Raw genomic sequence first — 18,866 nt, 5'->3', positions numbered from 1 at the left:
CCGTTGACCCTGTGCCAATCTACATATGACAAATGATATTTATTATTATTATTATTATTATTATTATTATTATTATATAAGATGCTTTATTGCGCTCAAAATGCTTTAAGAGCTCAGCAAAATGAAAAAATACAATAATTGAACTTGCATTTCCCGGCTTTCTTCAAAGATTGGATTTTAAACAAAATCATAACAATGTGTTGGATACTGTTTGTCACGAGCTTTTCAACAATTTTTGATCAACTTTCAAATCCATGGCACTAGGTGGCAGTCTTGCACTTGATTGAAAGAAGCATGAAATATTTCTTTGAAATACATGCCCGTTTTTCAATAGCAGTGTTCCTTCCCTAATTCTATACTAAATTGCTAGTTATACCGACTACTTTGTTAAAAATAATTTAACTATAATTAAGAAAAAGAACTTGTGAATAATGCTGCGTATTAAACATCAATATTAAAATGAAACAATCTGCAATGAAATAGTATTTAAAATGCAAAATATTGTGTTCTGGTCAGATTATCCATTGGTACTTAGTAATTATTTTGCCCATCAGTGCACAACAGGTGTGTTGTCAACAAATATATTGGTTGCGCAATCTGAAGATATTTTTCTTTTATCTGGACTGTAATGTAACAATCAAAATGATACGTTGTTATGGGTAGAGCGATATATTTTTTTCAGAACAGAAAAGCCAATGATGAGGAAAGGCTATTTTATCCATTCAGGCTCATTAACTTCCTCAAATGGCATCTAACTGAGTTTTGAATTGCCAAGGTTTGAACCTCTTAAAAAAGCAATATGGAATTAAGTACAAGTATGAAACATCAATGTTTGGTATAATGCAGTTCATTTTTTCAAGAAAAAGTGTAAATGATGAATTTTACAATTGGGGTATCTTAACCAATATATTTCCATGAATAAAGGTATTCTAGGTGAGGGGTGTCACTATGTATAGTATATATTGATAAAAAGCAAGGCAATCCTACAGTATGTAAATTTGACATGCAAAAAAATATGGGTACATTTTGTGTAAGAAAGAACTGCAGATGCTGGTTTAAATTGAAGGTAGATACAAAATGCTGGAGTAACTCAGCGGGACAGGCAGCATCTCTAGAGAGAAGGAATGGGTGACGTTTCAGGTTGAGCCTTCTTCAGACTTTAGTACATTATAATACCAATTACATAACATTAGCTAATTCAATTTAAGGTATTGTGAGGTTGTGAAAGAAGCTTTGAAAATACAAATGTATTTTTCCTGACATTTTTGAAGAGAATGAGAATGCTGCATGTTAGAATTGCAGTTGTGATGAGAGACAAACTAGTTTTATTCTCGATTTGGAACAAAGAAGCTGATGAAAAATTTAGGAACAAAAATTAATTGTGGTGTACAATATTGATAGCTTGGCAAAGTTAAGGAAGGATTTGTTAGCTTCACTAAGAGGTCAAAAACTAGATGATGTAGATTTTCATTAATTGCCTGAAGGTTCAGTGCTGTAAGATGAAATATTTATTTTTCACCCAGTGGGGAACTGGAAATCCATTCCATGAGAATGTGGTGGAGAGAGAAAGCCTTGCCACATTTAAAATGTAGCTGGGATGAGCGTGTGAAAACTACAACTACAAGCCGACAGACCAAGAATTGGGAGGACTTCATTTGTCCTCCTGAAGGAAACAAATATTCTTTGTCATGTATTCTCTAATAAGAAAACATAGGGAAAGTTATTCCAATTTTCCAGAAGCTGATTGCCAAATATCTTCAGAACAGGAGAGGGAAGCAGAAATTGGAAGTTTGATAGAATTGGATCCACCAGCGCAAAGTTAAACCAGCAACATAATCACTGTCTGTTAACACCTTGAAATAATAGACACTTTCCAGCAAAGAACTCGACAGCGTTCAGTGTCCCAGATCAGATTCATTCACACCTTCAAACTGGACACCCTCATCAGCCCTAGGCTGATCTGGAATGGTTCGCTCAGAAGCGTGGAATAATTAAAAACATGCTAGCTCTTGAACTATGCTTGTTTCAAACATAATGCTGTTTTGCTGTTATAGCGGGTGCTGAGTAAAGAACTCTACCCATTTCACAAAAGCCAGGCTATTACAGAAGAAGACATGCTATCTTTCCATTCGTACCAATGAATATCTGACAGCCAATTACTCACATCTTCCCCCATCTCTGTACCAGCACTTAAAATATTAGCAGCTGTGACATGGCGAGCCTTCCCGGTCAGGAGTCTGGAGAATATTAATTTCTAAATCTACTGGTGCTTTCCTAGCAAATCTAGTCTTGCAACAGCCATCTCGTGCTGTGCAGACATTGATGATAATTGATCCCATGCTCATTCTGTTCCTTCCTCTGTGGAAGAGGTTAGCAATGAACTGGCTGTCCAACAAGTAGCAAATGGACTGAATTGCAATGACACATTTCCCTGCACTTCTCCAGCACAGCACTGGACTTGCTGTTTTAATAATGCCTGTCACTGTTACCATGCTGGGGACTTGAGGCATTGCTTGGCATCATCAGAGGAGATGTACTGCTCTGTCAGACTGGATTAAATTTGGACATGGACACAAGATGCAAAATAAAACAAATGTTAAATTTCAATAGACCAGTCGTGCTCCTTTCTAATTTTTTTTGTTGCTATATTGGATAAATCCTCTTGTTGCAGGCATAGTGTTTATAATTGCAAATTATATCCATGGTGTGCAGAATTGTTTCATTTCCAATAGATGCCAAATTGTTTCATTTCCAATAGATGCCAAATGTTTACAATTGGTTTAACTGTAATGGAAATTCAAACTGACCAACTATATTACTAAATTATCCCATCCAGTGTTAGGTTAACCAATATAATAGGATAAAATATTATTATTAATGGAATCACAGAAGCTATTCAAACTCCAACTTAAAAATACATTTATGGGCCAATGCAATAGAATTGCCCACTCTTCGTATGCTAATGGTTATGTATAAATTGATTAATGAACAAAATAATAGTGACTTATGGAATGGGGCCAAATAGTGCGAGATGCAGTAAATTGTCATTTTCATGATAAATTGCAGTGATTTATTGTTTGTCAAATTCTGAGATGTTTTTTGTTTTGTAGTGAGTCCAAATCAAAGTGCTCGATCATGCAAGACTCCCTGCTCCCTCAGAGCAACGTGTTCAAATTGTACAAGCCAGGGTGTGGAATGCATGTGGTGCAGCAGTGCTCGGCGTTGTGTGGATTCCAATACCTACGTCATCTCTTTCCCATATGGACAATGCATGGAGTGGCAGACTACAAATTGTCTTTGTAAGTATTTGATAATTTACTTCCTCTAAATTAATCTCTGTTTATGATAACTCAGATGGCCTCAATCTTCTTGATGGTGCAGCGGTAGAGTTGCTGCCAGACACCCAGGCTTGATCCTGACTATGGGTGTTGTCTGTACGGAGATAGTACGTTCTCCCCGTGACTTGCGTGGGTTTTCTCCGGGTTCTCCGGTTTCTTCCCACGCTCCAAAGACGTGCAGGTTTGTAGGTTAATTGGCTTGGTATAAATGTAAATTGACCCTTGTGTGTGTAACATTGGGTACGTGTAAGGGGATCGCTGGTCGACACGGACTCAGTGGGCCGAAGGGCCTGTTCCACGCTGTTTATCTGAACTAAACTAAAACTTCTCATTGGAGTCAAATAGCCCAGGGTTGCTACTCGTCTGAGCCCTTCAATAGCTTGTACTGGAAATACACGCATGAATAATTTTTTTGGGATGGTAGAGTAGTTGCTTGAGATGGACATTCAGAAGTGCTTGAAGTGAGGAGCCAACAAGTAGGTGAAATTTCATAATACAGTGCAAGTGATTTAAAATGTCACAAAATAACACAGGATCAATCGGCATCCACTGTTATAATGAAAAGAATTCTGACAGTAACTTCTGAGGTACGTGTGGCTCAATGCAAAAGTTGCTGTCAGTGATTTCTTGCTTCTCCACGGGGAACATTGTCTTAAGACTTTCTTTACCATAACCTTCAGAAACCAGTGAATGAAAAAGAACTTCACTTAATTATGAACCAGTCTCACTGTATCTAACACAAAAACCCTTTGAGAATCGTACATTCTGTTGCAAGAAGCTGCAAGCTGATTTAAAATAGTTTTCTATCTTTCTAGCAAACAACTTTGTGACTCATGTTAAAAAAAATACTCTTACATTGGTGTTCACCTCAGATATTTAACATTTTTGGAGAGTTTTAAAGTATTTTAAAATTTGACTTTATTTCCACTTCTCCCTTTAATCCCTGTATAAATCTTCACATCCAAGATGTTCAAAAACGTTGGTTTCAAAAATCATACTTCCACTAGTTTGCTGGCTGCATTGCCAATGATTGATTTATACTCTGGAATAATAGAAATTATTGGCTGGATTGCACAATGAGATCTGACTATCTGTCCTTTGGTCTTACTGCAGTATACAAAAGTAAACTAAAACAAAATTGAAGCCCTTTTGTGATTTTTCAAGTTTTTTTAAGGCAAGGGTTGAATATGGAACCTGATGCTTTTTTTATGGAATATGAGAAAGAAATAGGATGATCTATAGCCTTTAGGTAACCCAGCAGTTTATATCTGTGTGCAGAAGTTCATTATTTTTACTTACTTACACAGACAACAAAATAATTCTATTAAAGTGACTTAATGATATTATTGCAGATCACCTCATTCTATTGTGTGCCATAGTGATATGTGAATGGCACATTGAAAGTGGTTTTCTCGCAAAGCATTGTACAGAAATTTAATTTTGATTCTGGTAATTTTATTATGAGCTACCCAGCAGGTTATTAACTTTGAATAAAACTGTAACTTGAAGTGGATTAATGTCGTGTTTCATGCATGGGTATTTTAATTTGCAATAGTGAACGCGTTTCAGCCAAACTAAAACATTATTAAAAGCTTCAGGTTCCTTTTGTGAAGTATGACCGAGCATTTCAAGGGATCGTGTGCTTGTAGAACAAAAACAGAATCAAAATTGGCCCAATCTTGCCAGTGATATGAAATTTAATCATCAGAAGACCATTCATTTCACTGTTTTAAACTCTTGTCTGTGCTAACTCTTGTTGTAGCAATTCAAAACTACTCCAATGCCTAATGATTCTATTTCTTTCTCCTTTCAAAAATGTATGCAATTCAAAAATGTATACTTCATCAATCTCTGAAGCAAAGCATTCCATCCCTCGAAGCTTTTGTGTCAAAAACTCTTTGTTATTCTATATTCACGCTCACCACAAAACCTGCCAGATGAAGGGTTTAGAGACAGAGAGATACAACGAGGAAACAGGCCCTTCAGCCCACCGAGTCTGCGCCGACCAGCGATCCTCGTGCACTTGCTCCAACCCACACATTGGGGATAATTTACAAATTTCTCAAAGCTACTTAACTACAAACCTGTACGTCATTGCAGTGTGGGAGGAAATTGTAGCACCCAGGGAAATCCCACGTGGTCACAGGGAGAACAGACAAACTCCATGCAGACAGCACCTGCAGTGAGGATTGAACCCGGGTCTCTGGTGATGTAAGGCAGCAACTCCACAGCTGTGCCAATGTGCTGCCCGGGACATATATTTTTCAAATTAACTGCTTATACAAAAATGCTTTTGTGCCTCTTTGCTCTGGGGCAAATAGTTCCAGTGTCCAAGGTCATATCACGTGTCGAATGTTTTTGCATCACCTTTCTGGTTATTCCCAGGAATATAATATAATTTAGAATTTGCATCATCTTATTTCCTGAAAGCACCCACCAGAACATCACTAAATGTTAACATTTCAGATCGGTTATTTCCAATCTTGGCACTTTGCCTCCTCCTCACATCTTCCAGGCTCCTTGGTAGGCTATAGCCTCTTGTACTGCTGAGTATATAAAGTGCCTACACTATTTGATATCTTTGCCCCTGCCCCTGTATTATTATTTGTCTTTATATAGCAAATGTAACCTCTTACAGTCTTCACATTCCTGTAAGTGTTGTGGTAGTTTTCATTGCAATCCCTCTTTGATAGTTAGAATATGTTGACTCTCTTTAATGCTCATAATTTTAATCAAAGGGAGGCAGGAATACTTGTTAAATTTGTGAAGAAATGTTTGTTGATGATAAACAGGGATTTAAATTAAAGCACGATAATGACAACAGTTTCAAATCAGAACTAATTTGGAGAATGGGGAGCATGGATTAAAAGGTGGAATTCCTGAAAATGCTGGATCGCACTTGGAGGAAAATGTGAGACAATAGGGGGAAGGAGAGATTATGAAGAAATCATTCAGGAAGCAAAGCATATTTTTTGAATTATCATTTAGTATAGATTCGGGTCATATGTTAATTTAAACACTTATTAGAAGAAAGAATGAAACAGAAGTGAAGTTCCAGCACTTGACATACTTCAATAATTGATGCTGGTAAAAACGTGACTTTTTATGGCCAAAGAAAATTTGTCCGTTGTGCTCTGCTCTGAGGTTATTTTTGTAAATGCAGTTTGCTAAGGCAATCCAATTCAGATTGTTTAAGAAAATAATCTGGCTCGTGTCTGAGAAGATTGTTTATCTATTCAATTAATTTTATGTTGCGTTATCATTGTAATTTTCTTTTAAAGAGTTCAGAGCTTTTATTAACTATAAATGTTCTACAAATGAATGTCCTAGTAACTGGAAAGCACAGATTAAAATCATCTCAGGATGAACTGATAGAAAACTACTTGCTTCCAAATTGTGGCCTTGTTAAAACACTGTTTTAACTTGTCATTGACATCAAAGCACATAAGCCACAATAATTGATTTCATATCTGAGGCATCAGAAGACTTTGTTCATCTGAAAACCTTCGCATTGGAAAGAATTTATGAAAATATTAATGTTGAAAGCCCGTTTTCCTCATGAAAAGGCAATTACTGTAATAAGCGATGTAGTGACAGGGAGCGTTGTTGCCTTTTCACATTTTGACACATTGATGTGACTGAAAATAGCTTTATGTTGTGGATTTCTATTCATCTAGATTTCCTGTTTACCCCTTGAGCTTAAAATGCTCTTCATTATGACCACATGACATGTAACCTCGAACGTCCAAAAAAATGCCTTGTCCTACGTTATTCTGTGCAACGACAATTTAGAAATAAATTTGTAATAACTGATTGCACAACGTGGGCAGCACAGTGACATAGCGGTAGAGCTCCTACCTTAGTGCCAGAGACCTGACTAAGGGTGTTTGTATGGAGTTTGTACATGCTCCCAGTGACCTGCGTCAGTTTTTTACCCGAGATCTTCGGTTTCCTCCCACACTCCAAAGACGTATGGGATTGTAGGTTACTTGGCTTGGTATCAATGTAAAATTGTCCCTAGTGTGTGTAAGATAGTGTTAATGTGCGGGGATCGCTGGTCGGTATGGACTCGATGGGCTGAAGGGCCTGTTTCTGCTCTGTATCTCTAAACTATACTAAACTAAACTAAACCATTTGGGACACTTGTTTTAGGTATCCAAATATATTTATCTTATTACAAGGTTGATAGTTGCTGAATTAGAAAATAGATTTGGAAGAGGTAGGTTGATTGAGAAACAGAGTTACTGTGCCCTCCATAATGTTTGGGACAAAGACCCATCATTTATTTATTTGCCTCTGTACTCCACAATTTGAAATTTGTGGTTAAAGTGCACATTGTCAGATGTTATTAAAGGGTATTTTTATACATTTTGGTTTCACCATGTAGAAATTACAGCTGTGTTTATACATAGTCCCCCCATTTCAGAGCACAATAATGTTTGGGACGCATAGCTTTACGGGTGTTTGTAATTGCTCAGGTGCGTTTAAATGCCTTCTTAATGCAGATATAAGAGAGCTCTCAGCACACTAGTCTTTCCTCCAGTCTTTCCATCACCTTTGGAAACATTTATTGCTGTTTATGAACATGAGGACCAAAGTTGTGCCAATGAAAGTAAAAGAAGCCATTATGAGACTGAGAAACACGAATAAAACTGTTAGCGATATCAGCCAAACCTTCGGCTTACCAAAATCAACTGTTTGGAACATCATTAAGAAGAAAGAGAGCACTAGTGAGCTTACTACTCGCAAAGGGACTGGCAGGCCAAGGAAGACCTCTACAGCTGATGACAGAAGAATTCTCTCTATAATAAAGAAAAATCCCCAAACACCTGTCCGACAGATCAGAAACATTCTTCAGGAGTCAGGTATGGATTTGGCAATGACCACTGTCCTCAGAAGACTTCATGAACAGAAATACAGAGGCTACACTGTAAGATGCAAACCACTGGTTCATCACAAAAATAGGATGGCCAGGTTACAGTTTGCCAAGAAGTACTTAAAAGAGCACCCACAGTTCTGGAAAAATGGTCTTGAGACAGATGAGACGAAGCTTAACTTATATCAGAGTGATAGCAAGAGCAAAGTATGGAGGAGAGAAGGAACTGCCCAAGATCCAAAGCATACCACATCATCTGTGAAACACGGTGGTGGGGGTGTTATGGCCTGGGCATGTATGGCCACTGAAGGTTCTGGCTCACTTATCTTCATTGATGATACAACTGCTAATGGAAGTAGCATCATGAATTCTGAAGTGTATAGACACATCCTATCTGCTCAAGTTCAAACAAATGCCTCAAAACTCATTGGCCAGCGGTTCATTCTACAGCAAGACAATGATCCCAAACATACTGCTAAAGCAACAAGGTTTTTCAAAGCAAAAAAATGGTTAATTCTTGAATAGCCAAGTCAATCACCCGATCTGAACCAATTGAGCATACCTTTTATATTCTGAAGAGGAAAGTAAAGGGGACTAGCCCCCAAAACAAGCATAAGCTAATGATGGCTGCAATACATGCCTGGCAGAGCCAGAGAAGACACCCAGCAACTGGTGATGTCCATGAATCGCAGATTTCAATCAGTTTTTGCATGCAAAGGATATGCAGCAAAATACTAAACATGACTACTTTCATTTACATGACATTGCTGTGTCCCAAACACGATGGTGCCCTGAAATGAAGGGACTATGTATAAACACTGCTGTAATTTCTACACGGTGAAACCAAAATGTACAAAAATGACCTTTATTAAAATCTGACAATGTGCACTTTAATCACATGTGATTTTTTTCTATTACAAATCTCAAATTGTGGTGTACAGAGGCAAATAAATAAATGATGGTTCTTTGTCCCAAACATTATGGAGGGCACTGTAAGTATTAGGCACATAGTCATTTTCGGTTCTGGATTGAATGTTAGAAAATGTAAATATATTTGGAAATGAAGATAATTTGATTAACTACGAGGAAATGTTCGGCTTCCATTTGAATGCCTGCCACCCAACTCCCTGCTGACTTTGGAAGATGTGGCCAAAAGTACAGATGAAAAATTATTATCTGTGGAAGTAAAAGCTATTTAACAAGAATTTGTGTGAAATTAATAGTCAGTTTACTGTGTAAGACATTGCAAGGGGATATCTGTACATTGGTGAGACCAAATATAGACTTGGCGACCGTTTCGCTGAACACTTATGCTCGGTCCACTGAGGCCTACGAGACCCCCCCCCGGTTGCTAATCATTTCGACTCCCTTTCCCATAAGGGTCATAAAATTTAACTTGTATTACATTGTTTTACAATATATAAATTTTATACGCAGATAGATACTGCTGGGGCTCCTGATATAATGAACTAAAAAAAAAAGGAACTCTGGAGCGAAAGGTGTCTTATACACAATTTGTGAATTTATTTTTGAATTGGAAGTTTTTTGTTGCATGTTGAGATTGCAATGAACTTTGTATTTTGAAATTGCCTGTATCACCACGAGCGCTTAACTAAGCATACAAATCCTTAACTGCTGAGTTACTCCAGCACTCTGTTTCATTTTATGTAAACCAGCATCTGCAATTTGTTACATCTGCCAAATAAACACCTCCTCTCTCTCCCAATTGGAGCTGAAAGGAGAATATTTAACTTGTAGCTTTGCCAAGTAATGCCCTAGTCAAGCAAATTCTAATTTTAATGACAAAGCAAATACATTAGCTCACCTTGTAATGGCACTGGTTCTCATAAACTAGCCTCCAGCAATGTGTAATCTGCTGATATTGCAGTAAGATTTTGCTAAGTAAGAAGTTTGCATCATCTTTAAGGATTTTTAAAAGTTCAAAGCACCAAAAAATCCAAGTATTTAATGAGTAGTAATAACTCTATAGTATTTCATATAATAAAGTGGTAAAAAGGACATAATGGAAGTGCCTTAACCAGATAAGCATTGCTGAAATGAGTATCGCTGAAAGCATTGCTGAATACAGTAAAAAACTGTGAAAACCTGGTGGATTTGGAGCATATAAATGGTTAGAAAAGCAGAGTTAGTGTTTTAGGTCAAAGATCTTCAACATGAAATGTTCCCACAATTGTTGTCTGATTTGATAACATTTTCCAGCAATCTGATAAAATTTTCCAGCAATTCCCAGCATCTATACTTTATTATATTTCAAATAAGCTGCACTGGCAAGGCAAAGCAAAGCATGCAATTGTGACTAGTTCAACTTTTGATAATTTCTATCAAGTAGATATTGCGAATTTCTCCAAGTAGGATAGCATAATGTTGTCTAACAATGCACCTAAATTGCTGTAATTCTTCCACTTGTTTTACTAGATTATTGTGCTGGGAGATGCATTTACTTTATATGGCATGTTTTCCTCACAATTGAATCACTGACCACTCTGTTCCTAAATTTGATCACTTTTTGTTTTATTGTTTTGAGTGATTTGTCGGCCTGCTTTTCATCAAAAAATGAATGCTAATGGTGTCTGGTGGTTTATTAAAGGTGGCATTCTAAAATATTACATTACATATTTCCATATGTACATGGCTGAGAATAAATTGGGAGGAAGTACAATTGGTTTCCCATTCTTGAGAATAAATCAAATTGGAAATTAATTTCATTGTATGTATATCAGGATGTGGTGAACATGTTCTAGCTGTACTGTGAATCCTGAGATCTATGGTAGAAAGATCAAGGAAAGGAATATTCTGAGACCATGGATGTTGTTAATGCAGAACCAATATATGAATATTGTATAATGTCCAAAGATTTACAAAATACATAGTGAAAAGGAAATCGTTATTTTGCAAGTCTGCTAACTTGATGTTGATGGAGGATTCATTTGAAATTGAAATTTGAGTGAAAATTATGTCTGTGAAATTTTGATTTGAAATTCAAAGTTTTCCAATTTTCTCTTTTTTGCTTGCACAGCTCAAAATTGTTCTGGACTTCGTACATGTGAACAGTGCTTAGAGCACCCAGGTTGTGGATGGTGCAATGATCCCACTAACACAGGAAAAGGGCAATGTCTTGAAGGCTCTTCAAGAGGACCAATGAAATCTGCAGGGAAGAATACCCAGGAAATGACACTCGATACAGCTCTTTGTCCAAAAGACAAAAACAATGAATGGGCTTTTATTCAGTGCCCAGGTAGGCATATTGTGAAGCACTTTTTACTATGTCGCTTTGAATTATACCCAAGTATAAATTAGGACTACAGTGGAGATACAAGGAACTGCAGAACTGCTGAAACACAAAGTGGTGGAGTAACTCTTTTGAGTAAAACACATAATCTAAAAAATGGTACCGAAACAAAATGTCACCTGTCCATGTCCTCCAGAGATACTGCCTGACCTGCTGCATTACTCCAACAATTTGTATTTTAATTAAAGCTTCAGTATTGGAGTAGTGAATTCATTAAAAAATTAATTTGTGTATTTTAATAATTAGTGTAGCGTGTGGTAATGCAAGACAAGCACATCTTATTCATTGGTTTAGTGTTTTAGTGTAAGTGGCTTTTGTTAATACATGGGCTATGCTTGGATTCATCGATACGTGAATTAAAAATGTGTCTGATCTGAAATGAGGTTCATCCAATTTCTTATCTTGCCAATGCACAAAGAAGCCTAAATGAATGAAAATACGACTTGTAATTCTTTAATGGACCATTATGATGAAGACATGTTAGTACCTGTAGCGGCAACTTTAGTCTTCCCTATAAAGCCCCAAAGCTTACCTTTTGATGAAGGTAAGGGAGTGATATTTCTTCCACGCAAATAACAACAGAAAGATCTTCACAGCGTCTCAGTATCATTAATCGTTTATTGAAGCAATAATAGAAAGATTGGCATATCCATTGTATCAATCTGTTTGTTAATCTGTTAGGATCTTATTATTTTATCCTCGTTCCTTCGTGACCTGTTACTGCTAAGACCCTATATCTCAGCAGACTTCCATCGTATGGCTACTAAACCCTGTGTTCAGTAGACTCCTCGTTGTCATACTGAAGCATTACGTCAGTGCTGGGCAAATTATACTCAATAATCTCACCCCGCCATGGCACCACCCAGGCCATATACATAAATTCCGACATTCATCTCAGGACAACCCCCTGGTGTCCAAAAATAATACAACAGGATACAAAGAATATAATAATATGCTAAGAAAGCTAATAAACACAAAATGGCTCCCTAACTGTTCTAACTATATAACAAAACAATTACAAATAAACATTAAAAGAAGCCATAAAAACTTCATACATAATCAAAATAGCATGCACTATATATTGCCATCTATTCTACTATAGTGATTCTACAATCTTCAAAACCACCAGACTTTGCTGTAATCAGGTATCAGTTTCCAGGAGCAGACATATCCTTGTTATCGGTCTTTCCAAGATGTTGCTCTTAGTCTGAAGTCGAACAGTACGTACAAAACCTTGTGCATCTGGTATAGTCTCCAATATTCTGCCCATTAGACAGAAACTTCTTCCAGCATAAGAAGTGGTCTGCTGTCAGTCCTCTTGATGCTTCATCTGCAGGATTTTCTTTTATACTAACTTATCTCCATTGTGATACATCAGTAACATCCCTTGCAAAAGAGATTCTGTTTGCTACAAATGTTTGAAAGCGTTTGGTTTTGGTGTTGATGTACTTAAGCACAGTTGTGCTATTGGTCCAGAAGATGGATTTGTCCAGTTGAAGCTGTAATTCTTTTCACAGCATTGTGTCAACTCTAGATTTTCCCATTATGAAGTCGTGATTGTATTGCTTGTCCAGAAGCTCCTCTTGGCTTGAAATGGATATTCGATTGACAGGAGCGGCAGGGCAGCCATTTCCATCCCCTCTCAGTTCACCATCCAGGGTAGTTTCAATTGCAACAGAGATTTCTGGATGATCATCTTGTTTCGCCAGTGATGGATTCATTTAGTTTTCCACCATCGACAAAAACTGTAGAGTTCTATGTGAAACGAATCTTTTCAATTTACTTTGGTTGAAATGTCTTCAAGGTGTGCTGGATTTTCTGGTGCAGGATCCCTTGAATTTTCCAGTTCTATCATTTCTTGATCCGAAGATTCACGGTTTTCTGGTGCTACTTCAGAGTTGGTCTCAGTCATCTCTGTGTTCAGACAAGTATTTTCAGGACCAGATTCTCCAGCCAATGGATCAGCTTGGATCCCTTTGGAGGAGATGCAAGTTTCATCACCGGCCCCGATACGGTCACACGTCTGAGATGGAAGAGCAGCATCACCCGCAACTGCACTTGGCATTTCATTCTGTTCTGGTTTCTTTCCCTTGTCCTTTTGTTCAATATGAAGTATTTCAGAATTATCTTCTTGCACCTCTGCTTCTACAGGCTCTGTAGTTATTGCCAAACTGCTTTTGGCTGTTTGTGGCTTTTCTCTTGCGTTAGCAAAGGTAGGGCCATTGACAGTTCCTCCTTTCAAATAAGAGTTCATCCCATCAGCTACTGTTGAGCTGTATCTTGATTTCCTAGTCTTGTCTTGGCTGCTGCCATTGCAGCATCTAGTTCCAATCGTTCCTTCCGTCTTCTCAGCTGTTCCTTCTCCATTTCCAATTGTCTTCTCTTCCTGTTGAGCTCCATTTCCAATTACAGTTCCTGTGCCTCAATCTCATAACTGTCTTTCATGAAGGCAGCCTGTTCTGCGAGAACAGCCCGGTCTGCCTTAGCCTTCATACGAGCAGAATGCGTCCAAGACGCACGAGATGAAGAACGAAATTTGAAGATCAATTTAGAGTTTGAGACATTTAAAGCACTGCCTTCAGGTCCAATGATATCTACGTTTACACGACTCTGTTGTGTAGCACTCTCAGCAATGGAGTGTGTAGTTTGATGACCATCCTTAGTACCTAACTTCTAACCCCGATAAACGTTTCCACTGTTTGGTGAATCCACTGATTTTGCTTTTCAAGCTCATCTTCAGGCAGTGGTAACTTTACCAGTGCTTCCTTGATTAATTGAACCAGGTTAGATTGTACTCCATTTATATTTTCACCAGATTCCATGTTCTCTTTCATCATTTCTATTAACTTGGTAACTTGTTTATTTCTTGAGTTTTTCTGTTTTTCTTCTTCACTCACTCTGGCTTTTCCAGGAGGCAACCCACTCCAAGACGTAAGAGAACTGAAGAGTCACCTACTGAAGAAAAACCATTGTCCCTTTGGGAATCCATTCTGATGGCACCACCTGCTGGCCGAACATCAGATTTATGTACAAGCATACTTGTACGTCAATATCCCTTTAAGACTTATTGGCGCAAAATCATATCTTTGGAATTCGAAACAAGCTGATAACTTGCGTTGCTTAAGGTCATTTCTTTGTTCTCAGCATTTTTCAGCCGTAGTTTTCTTATACAACTTCTGAAACACAGCTTATTATCTTACCCTCGTTACTTTGTGACCTGTTGCTGCTAAGACCCTATATCTCAACAGGCTTCCATCGTATGGCTACTAAACCCTGTGTTCAGTAGACTCCTAGTTGTCACACTGAAGCATTAGTCAGTGCTGGGCAAATTATACTGATAATCTGACCCTGCTCATGGCACCTCCCAGTCCATATACGTAAACTCGAACATTCATCTCAGGACCACTCCCTGGTGTCCAAAAATAATACAGCAGGATACGAAGAATAGAATAATATGCTAAGATAGCTAATATACGCAAAATGGCTCCTACAGTACCTTGAAGCAAAGTGAGAGGAGTGAAATGTAAATCCAGAGGGAGAGATGTAGGAGGGAGACAGGGGGATGGGGAGAGAAGGGGGATAAAAGGGAAATTAAGATCTTGGAGATGGGTGTATGAAGATAAGGAAAGGAGCAGTGTGATGGGGGGGGGGGGGGGGGGGGGGGAGGAGTGAGAGTGAGAGAAATGGATGTTCTCTTTCCATGCACAGGAAAGAGCAAAGGGTTAGAAGGTATTATTGAAATTGGATAATTCAGTGTTCGTACCGTTGGGTTGTAAGGTATCCAAACCGAATATGAGGTGCTGTTTCTCTCATGTGCATGAGGCCTCCTTCTGGCAATGGAGTCCTTTTGGCTAGGACAGAAAGGTCAGTATGGGAAGGGAAGTTAAAAATTGTTAACAAATGAGTGATCCAGCAGGCCTTGACGGACGGAACACAGTGTTTGGCAAAATGGTCACCAAGTTTATGCTTGGTCTCACCGATGTAAAGGAGGCCACATTAGTAGCAATGATTGCAGTCGATGAGGTTTGAAGAAATGCATTTGAACCTCTGACTATCCTGGAAGGGCTGCTGAGGACACTGGATTGTGGTGATGGAGGAGGTGTCGGGTCAGGTGTTGCATCTTCTGCAGTTGCACGGGAAATTACCTGGGGAAGGGGCGTGTTGAGTGGGAAAGGATGAGAGCCCTGTAACTACACATAGATCTCCATTGAGGGAATGCTTGTTGAGACCAGGATATCTGCTGAATACAGAATACAGAATAGCTTTATTTGTCATTCGTTTTACCGAACGAGATTAATTTGCCAGCAGTACAAAAAACAAAAAACACAAGACACAACAACCCCAACACAAAACATCCATCACAGTGACTCCAAACACCCCCTCACTGTGATGGAGGCAAAAAAAACTTCCTCTCTCTTCCCCCATGCCCCTCCCACGGACAGACAGCTCGACCCCTACCGAGGCGACCGACCCGCACAGCCCCCGCAAGGAGATGGAAAGTCCCCACGGCCGAGCCGCACCGGGCGATGGAAAGCCCCGTGGCCGAGCCGCACCGGGCGCTGTTAAGTCCCGCAGCCGTGCCGGGCGATGGAAGTCCCCGCGGCCGAGCGGCACTGACGCTGTTAAGTCCCGCGGCCGTATCGGGCGATGGAAGGCTCTGCGGCCGAGTCGGGCCGGGCGATGGAAAGTCCCGCGGCCGTGCCGGGCGATGGAAGGCCCCGTGGCCGAGCCGCACCGGCGCTGTTAAGTCCCGCGGCAGTACCGGGCGATGGAAGGCCCCGCGGCCGAGCCGGGCCGGGCGATGGAAAGTCCTGCGGCCGTGCCGGGCGATGGAAGTCCCCGCGGCCGAGCCGCACCGGCGCTGTTAAGTCCCGTGGCAGTACTGGGTGATGGAAGGCCCCGCGGCCGAGCCGCACTGGGCGATGGAAAGTCCCGCGGCCGAGCCGCGCCGCGCTGGAAATTCCTAAGGCCGTACCAGGCGATGGAAAATCCCGCAGCCGTACCGGGCGATGGAAAATTCCGCGGCCGAGCCGCACCGGGCGATGGAACGCCCCGCGGCCGAGCCGCACCGGGCGCTGTTAAGTCCCGCGGCCGAGCCGCACTGGGCGATGGAAGGCCCCGCGGCCTCGCCTCGCCCCGAGGAAGAGACCTAAAAAAAGAAAGACCCCCCCCCATCACCCCCCCCCCCCACATACACAGCCAAAAACAAAACACCCCAACACCAACATACAAACAAAAAAGGACAAAGGACAAACAGACTGCCAGCGAGCCGCAGCCATTAGGTGCCGCCACACGTGACCATTAATGGTTTGATCCATGAAATCAACAGTGAGCAATGGGCATGATTGAACTCTAATATTGTGACTAATCCCGATTCAGTACACTAAGTTAAAAAAAACAAAGTTAGATGCAGGAACTGATAACGTTCAGTACTCAATTTCCTCCAAGAGGAATGAAAATTGTTTATCGGGAGTGATTTTGAGTTGAAAGTTTGGTTGGTATTGGTACTACATTTTTATCTGGCTCAGTTTATGATATTTTTGAATCTTTGTTCCACAAAGAATTATATAATGTAACAGTGGAATATATCTCCGACAAACATTGAACAAAATCCAGCAGCATGCCTGGAAATAGGTTCAATGGTCTTATTCACGCAAATAAGTAATGTCAATTTCATAATAAAATATATTACATAGTGCATCACTCAAATGACATGTTCAGAAAATTAAGACCCATGACATTAAAATTATTGTTAAGGATGAAAGGGTGCTTGAAGAGATATAGTTCAAATTACTGTTTAGCTATTGAGGTTATACCTGATGCTGTGCCCAAGAAATTTGTTGGAATGTCTGTATTGAATATACCTCAGATATTAGCACACAGGGAGCAATATCAATGTTGGCTAATGCTGTCACACTGGCAAGCTGTGAGGGAGATAGTAAAAGATAGCAGGAGAAAAACTTCAAGGGATTTCGTTGATAGGTGGCAAATGCAGTTCACAGTAGATAAATGTTGGCTGCCACATTTGGGTGATTTAAAAGAGGATAAAATAGAAATTGCTTCCAAACATTGAAAGCTTAGAGGAACAGAGAGAGAAATAATAAGTGGAATGTTTAAAGGACTACTATACGTGGGAAATATGAGGGCGTGCAGCGTAGGTTTACTAGGTTAATTCCCGGAATGGCGGGACTGTCATATGTTGAAAGACTGGAGCGACTAGGTTTGTATACACTGGAATTTAGAAGGATGAGAGGGGATCTTATCGAAACGTATAAAATTATTAAGGGGTTGGACACGTTAGAGGCAGGAAACATGTTCCCAATGTTGGGGGAGTCCAGAACCAGGGGCCACAGTTTAAGAATAAGTGGTAGGCCATTTAGAACAGAGATGAGGAAAAACTTTTTTAGTCAGAGAGTTGTGAATCTGGAATTCTCTGCCTCAGAGGGCAGTGGAGGCCAATTCTCTGAATACATTCAAGAGAGAGCTAGATAGAGCTCTTAAGGATAGCGGAGTCAGGGGGTATGGGGAGAAGGCAGGAACGGGGTACTGATTGAGAGTGATCAGCCATGATCGCATTGAATGGCGGTGCTGGCTCGAAGGGCTGAATGGCCTACTCCTGCACCTATTGTCTATTGTCTATTGTCTATATTATAGGGGGACATGCAAGATTGTCAGTTCATGGGGAAAGATTGTTTGGATAATAAGGAGAATATAAATCTGGTAACAATCTGAATAGATATACTTGCAGTTTCTATGGTCAATTTTAACCATTCCATTGAAGAGGTTGGAACCTTGCGTAAAATACGTTAAATGGTATCAGGGATGCAGTTGTGATGGTGAGATAATCGGAAACTCTTTCATCAAGCAGAGAAAAATCAAATAGAACTGTTCAACATGATAGAGGAGACAATTTAATGGAATATGATTTCCATTGTCTGTTTATCTATATTAATATTTAAAGAAAGTTAGAAGATTTAGGAGACCTATTTGTGTAAAAAGTTATTGTTAAAAGGAGTATACATTTTGAAATGGCATCAAGAACATTATTTTGATGCAATTGCAAACAAATGAAACATGCAAATATTTAATGTACTGAAGACACTAGGTGATTGGCAGAAAAATACAAGATCTGTTTAATCTGTGAACTGTTCATCCATTTAAATCTCAAAAGGTTTTGCAGTTCTTCACTAGTACTGCCCTCCCCTCTATCGAAGGGATCTACAGGAGTCACTACCTCAAAAAGACTGGACAGGTAGTAACCCTAGGGCAACCCCGTATATTTCATAATAGCTGGTTATGGAATGGTGTTGGGAGAGATGTGAGATCAGCAAGCATTGTTAAT

At 39.6% G+C, this 18,866-nt stretch overlaps 1 protein-coding gene across 1 annotated transcript in view; it reads left to right on the top strand.

Annotated features, from left to right (window-relative positions):
• The window catches only part of atrnl1b (attractin-like 1b), a 681,061-nt gene that overhangs the window by 201,608 nt on the left and 460,587 nt on the right, over positions 1 to 18,866 (top strand). Inside the window, exons 17-18 of the mRNA XM_078413453.1 lie at positions 3,111 to 3,299; positions 11,252 to 11,470. Coding sequence (XP_078269579.1) covers positions 3,111 to 3,299; positions 11,252 to 11,470 — 408 coding nt within the window. The remainder of the gene's footprint in view (positions 1 to 3,110; positions 3,300 to 11,251; positions 11,471 to 18,866) is intronic.

Source organism: Rhinoraja longicauda, chromosome 16 (genome assembly GCF_053455715.1).
Source record: "Rhinoraja longicauda isolate Sanriku21f chromosome 16, sRhiLon1.1, whole genome shotgun sequence".
NCBI classification, from domain to species: Eukaryota; Metazoa; Chordata; class Chondrichthyes; order Rajiformes; family Arhynchobatidae; genus Rhinoraja; species Rhinoraja longicauda.
This window is presented reverse-complemented; position numbering and strand designations above follow the sequence as displayed.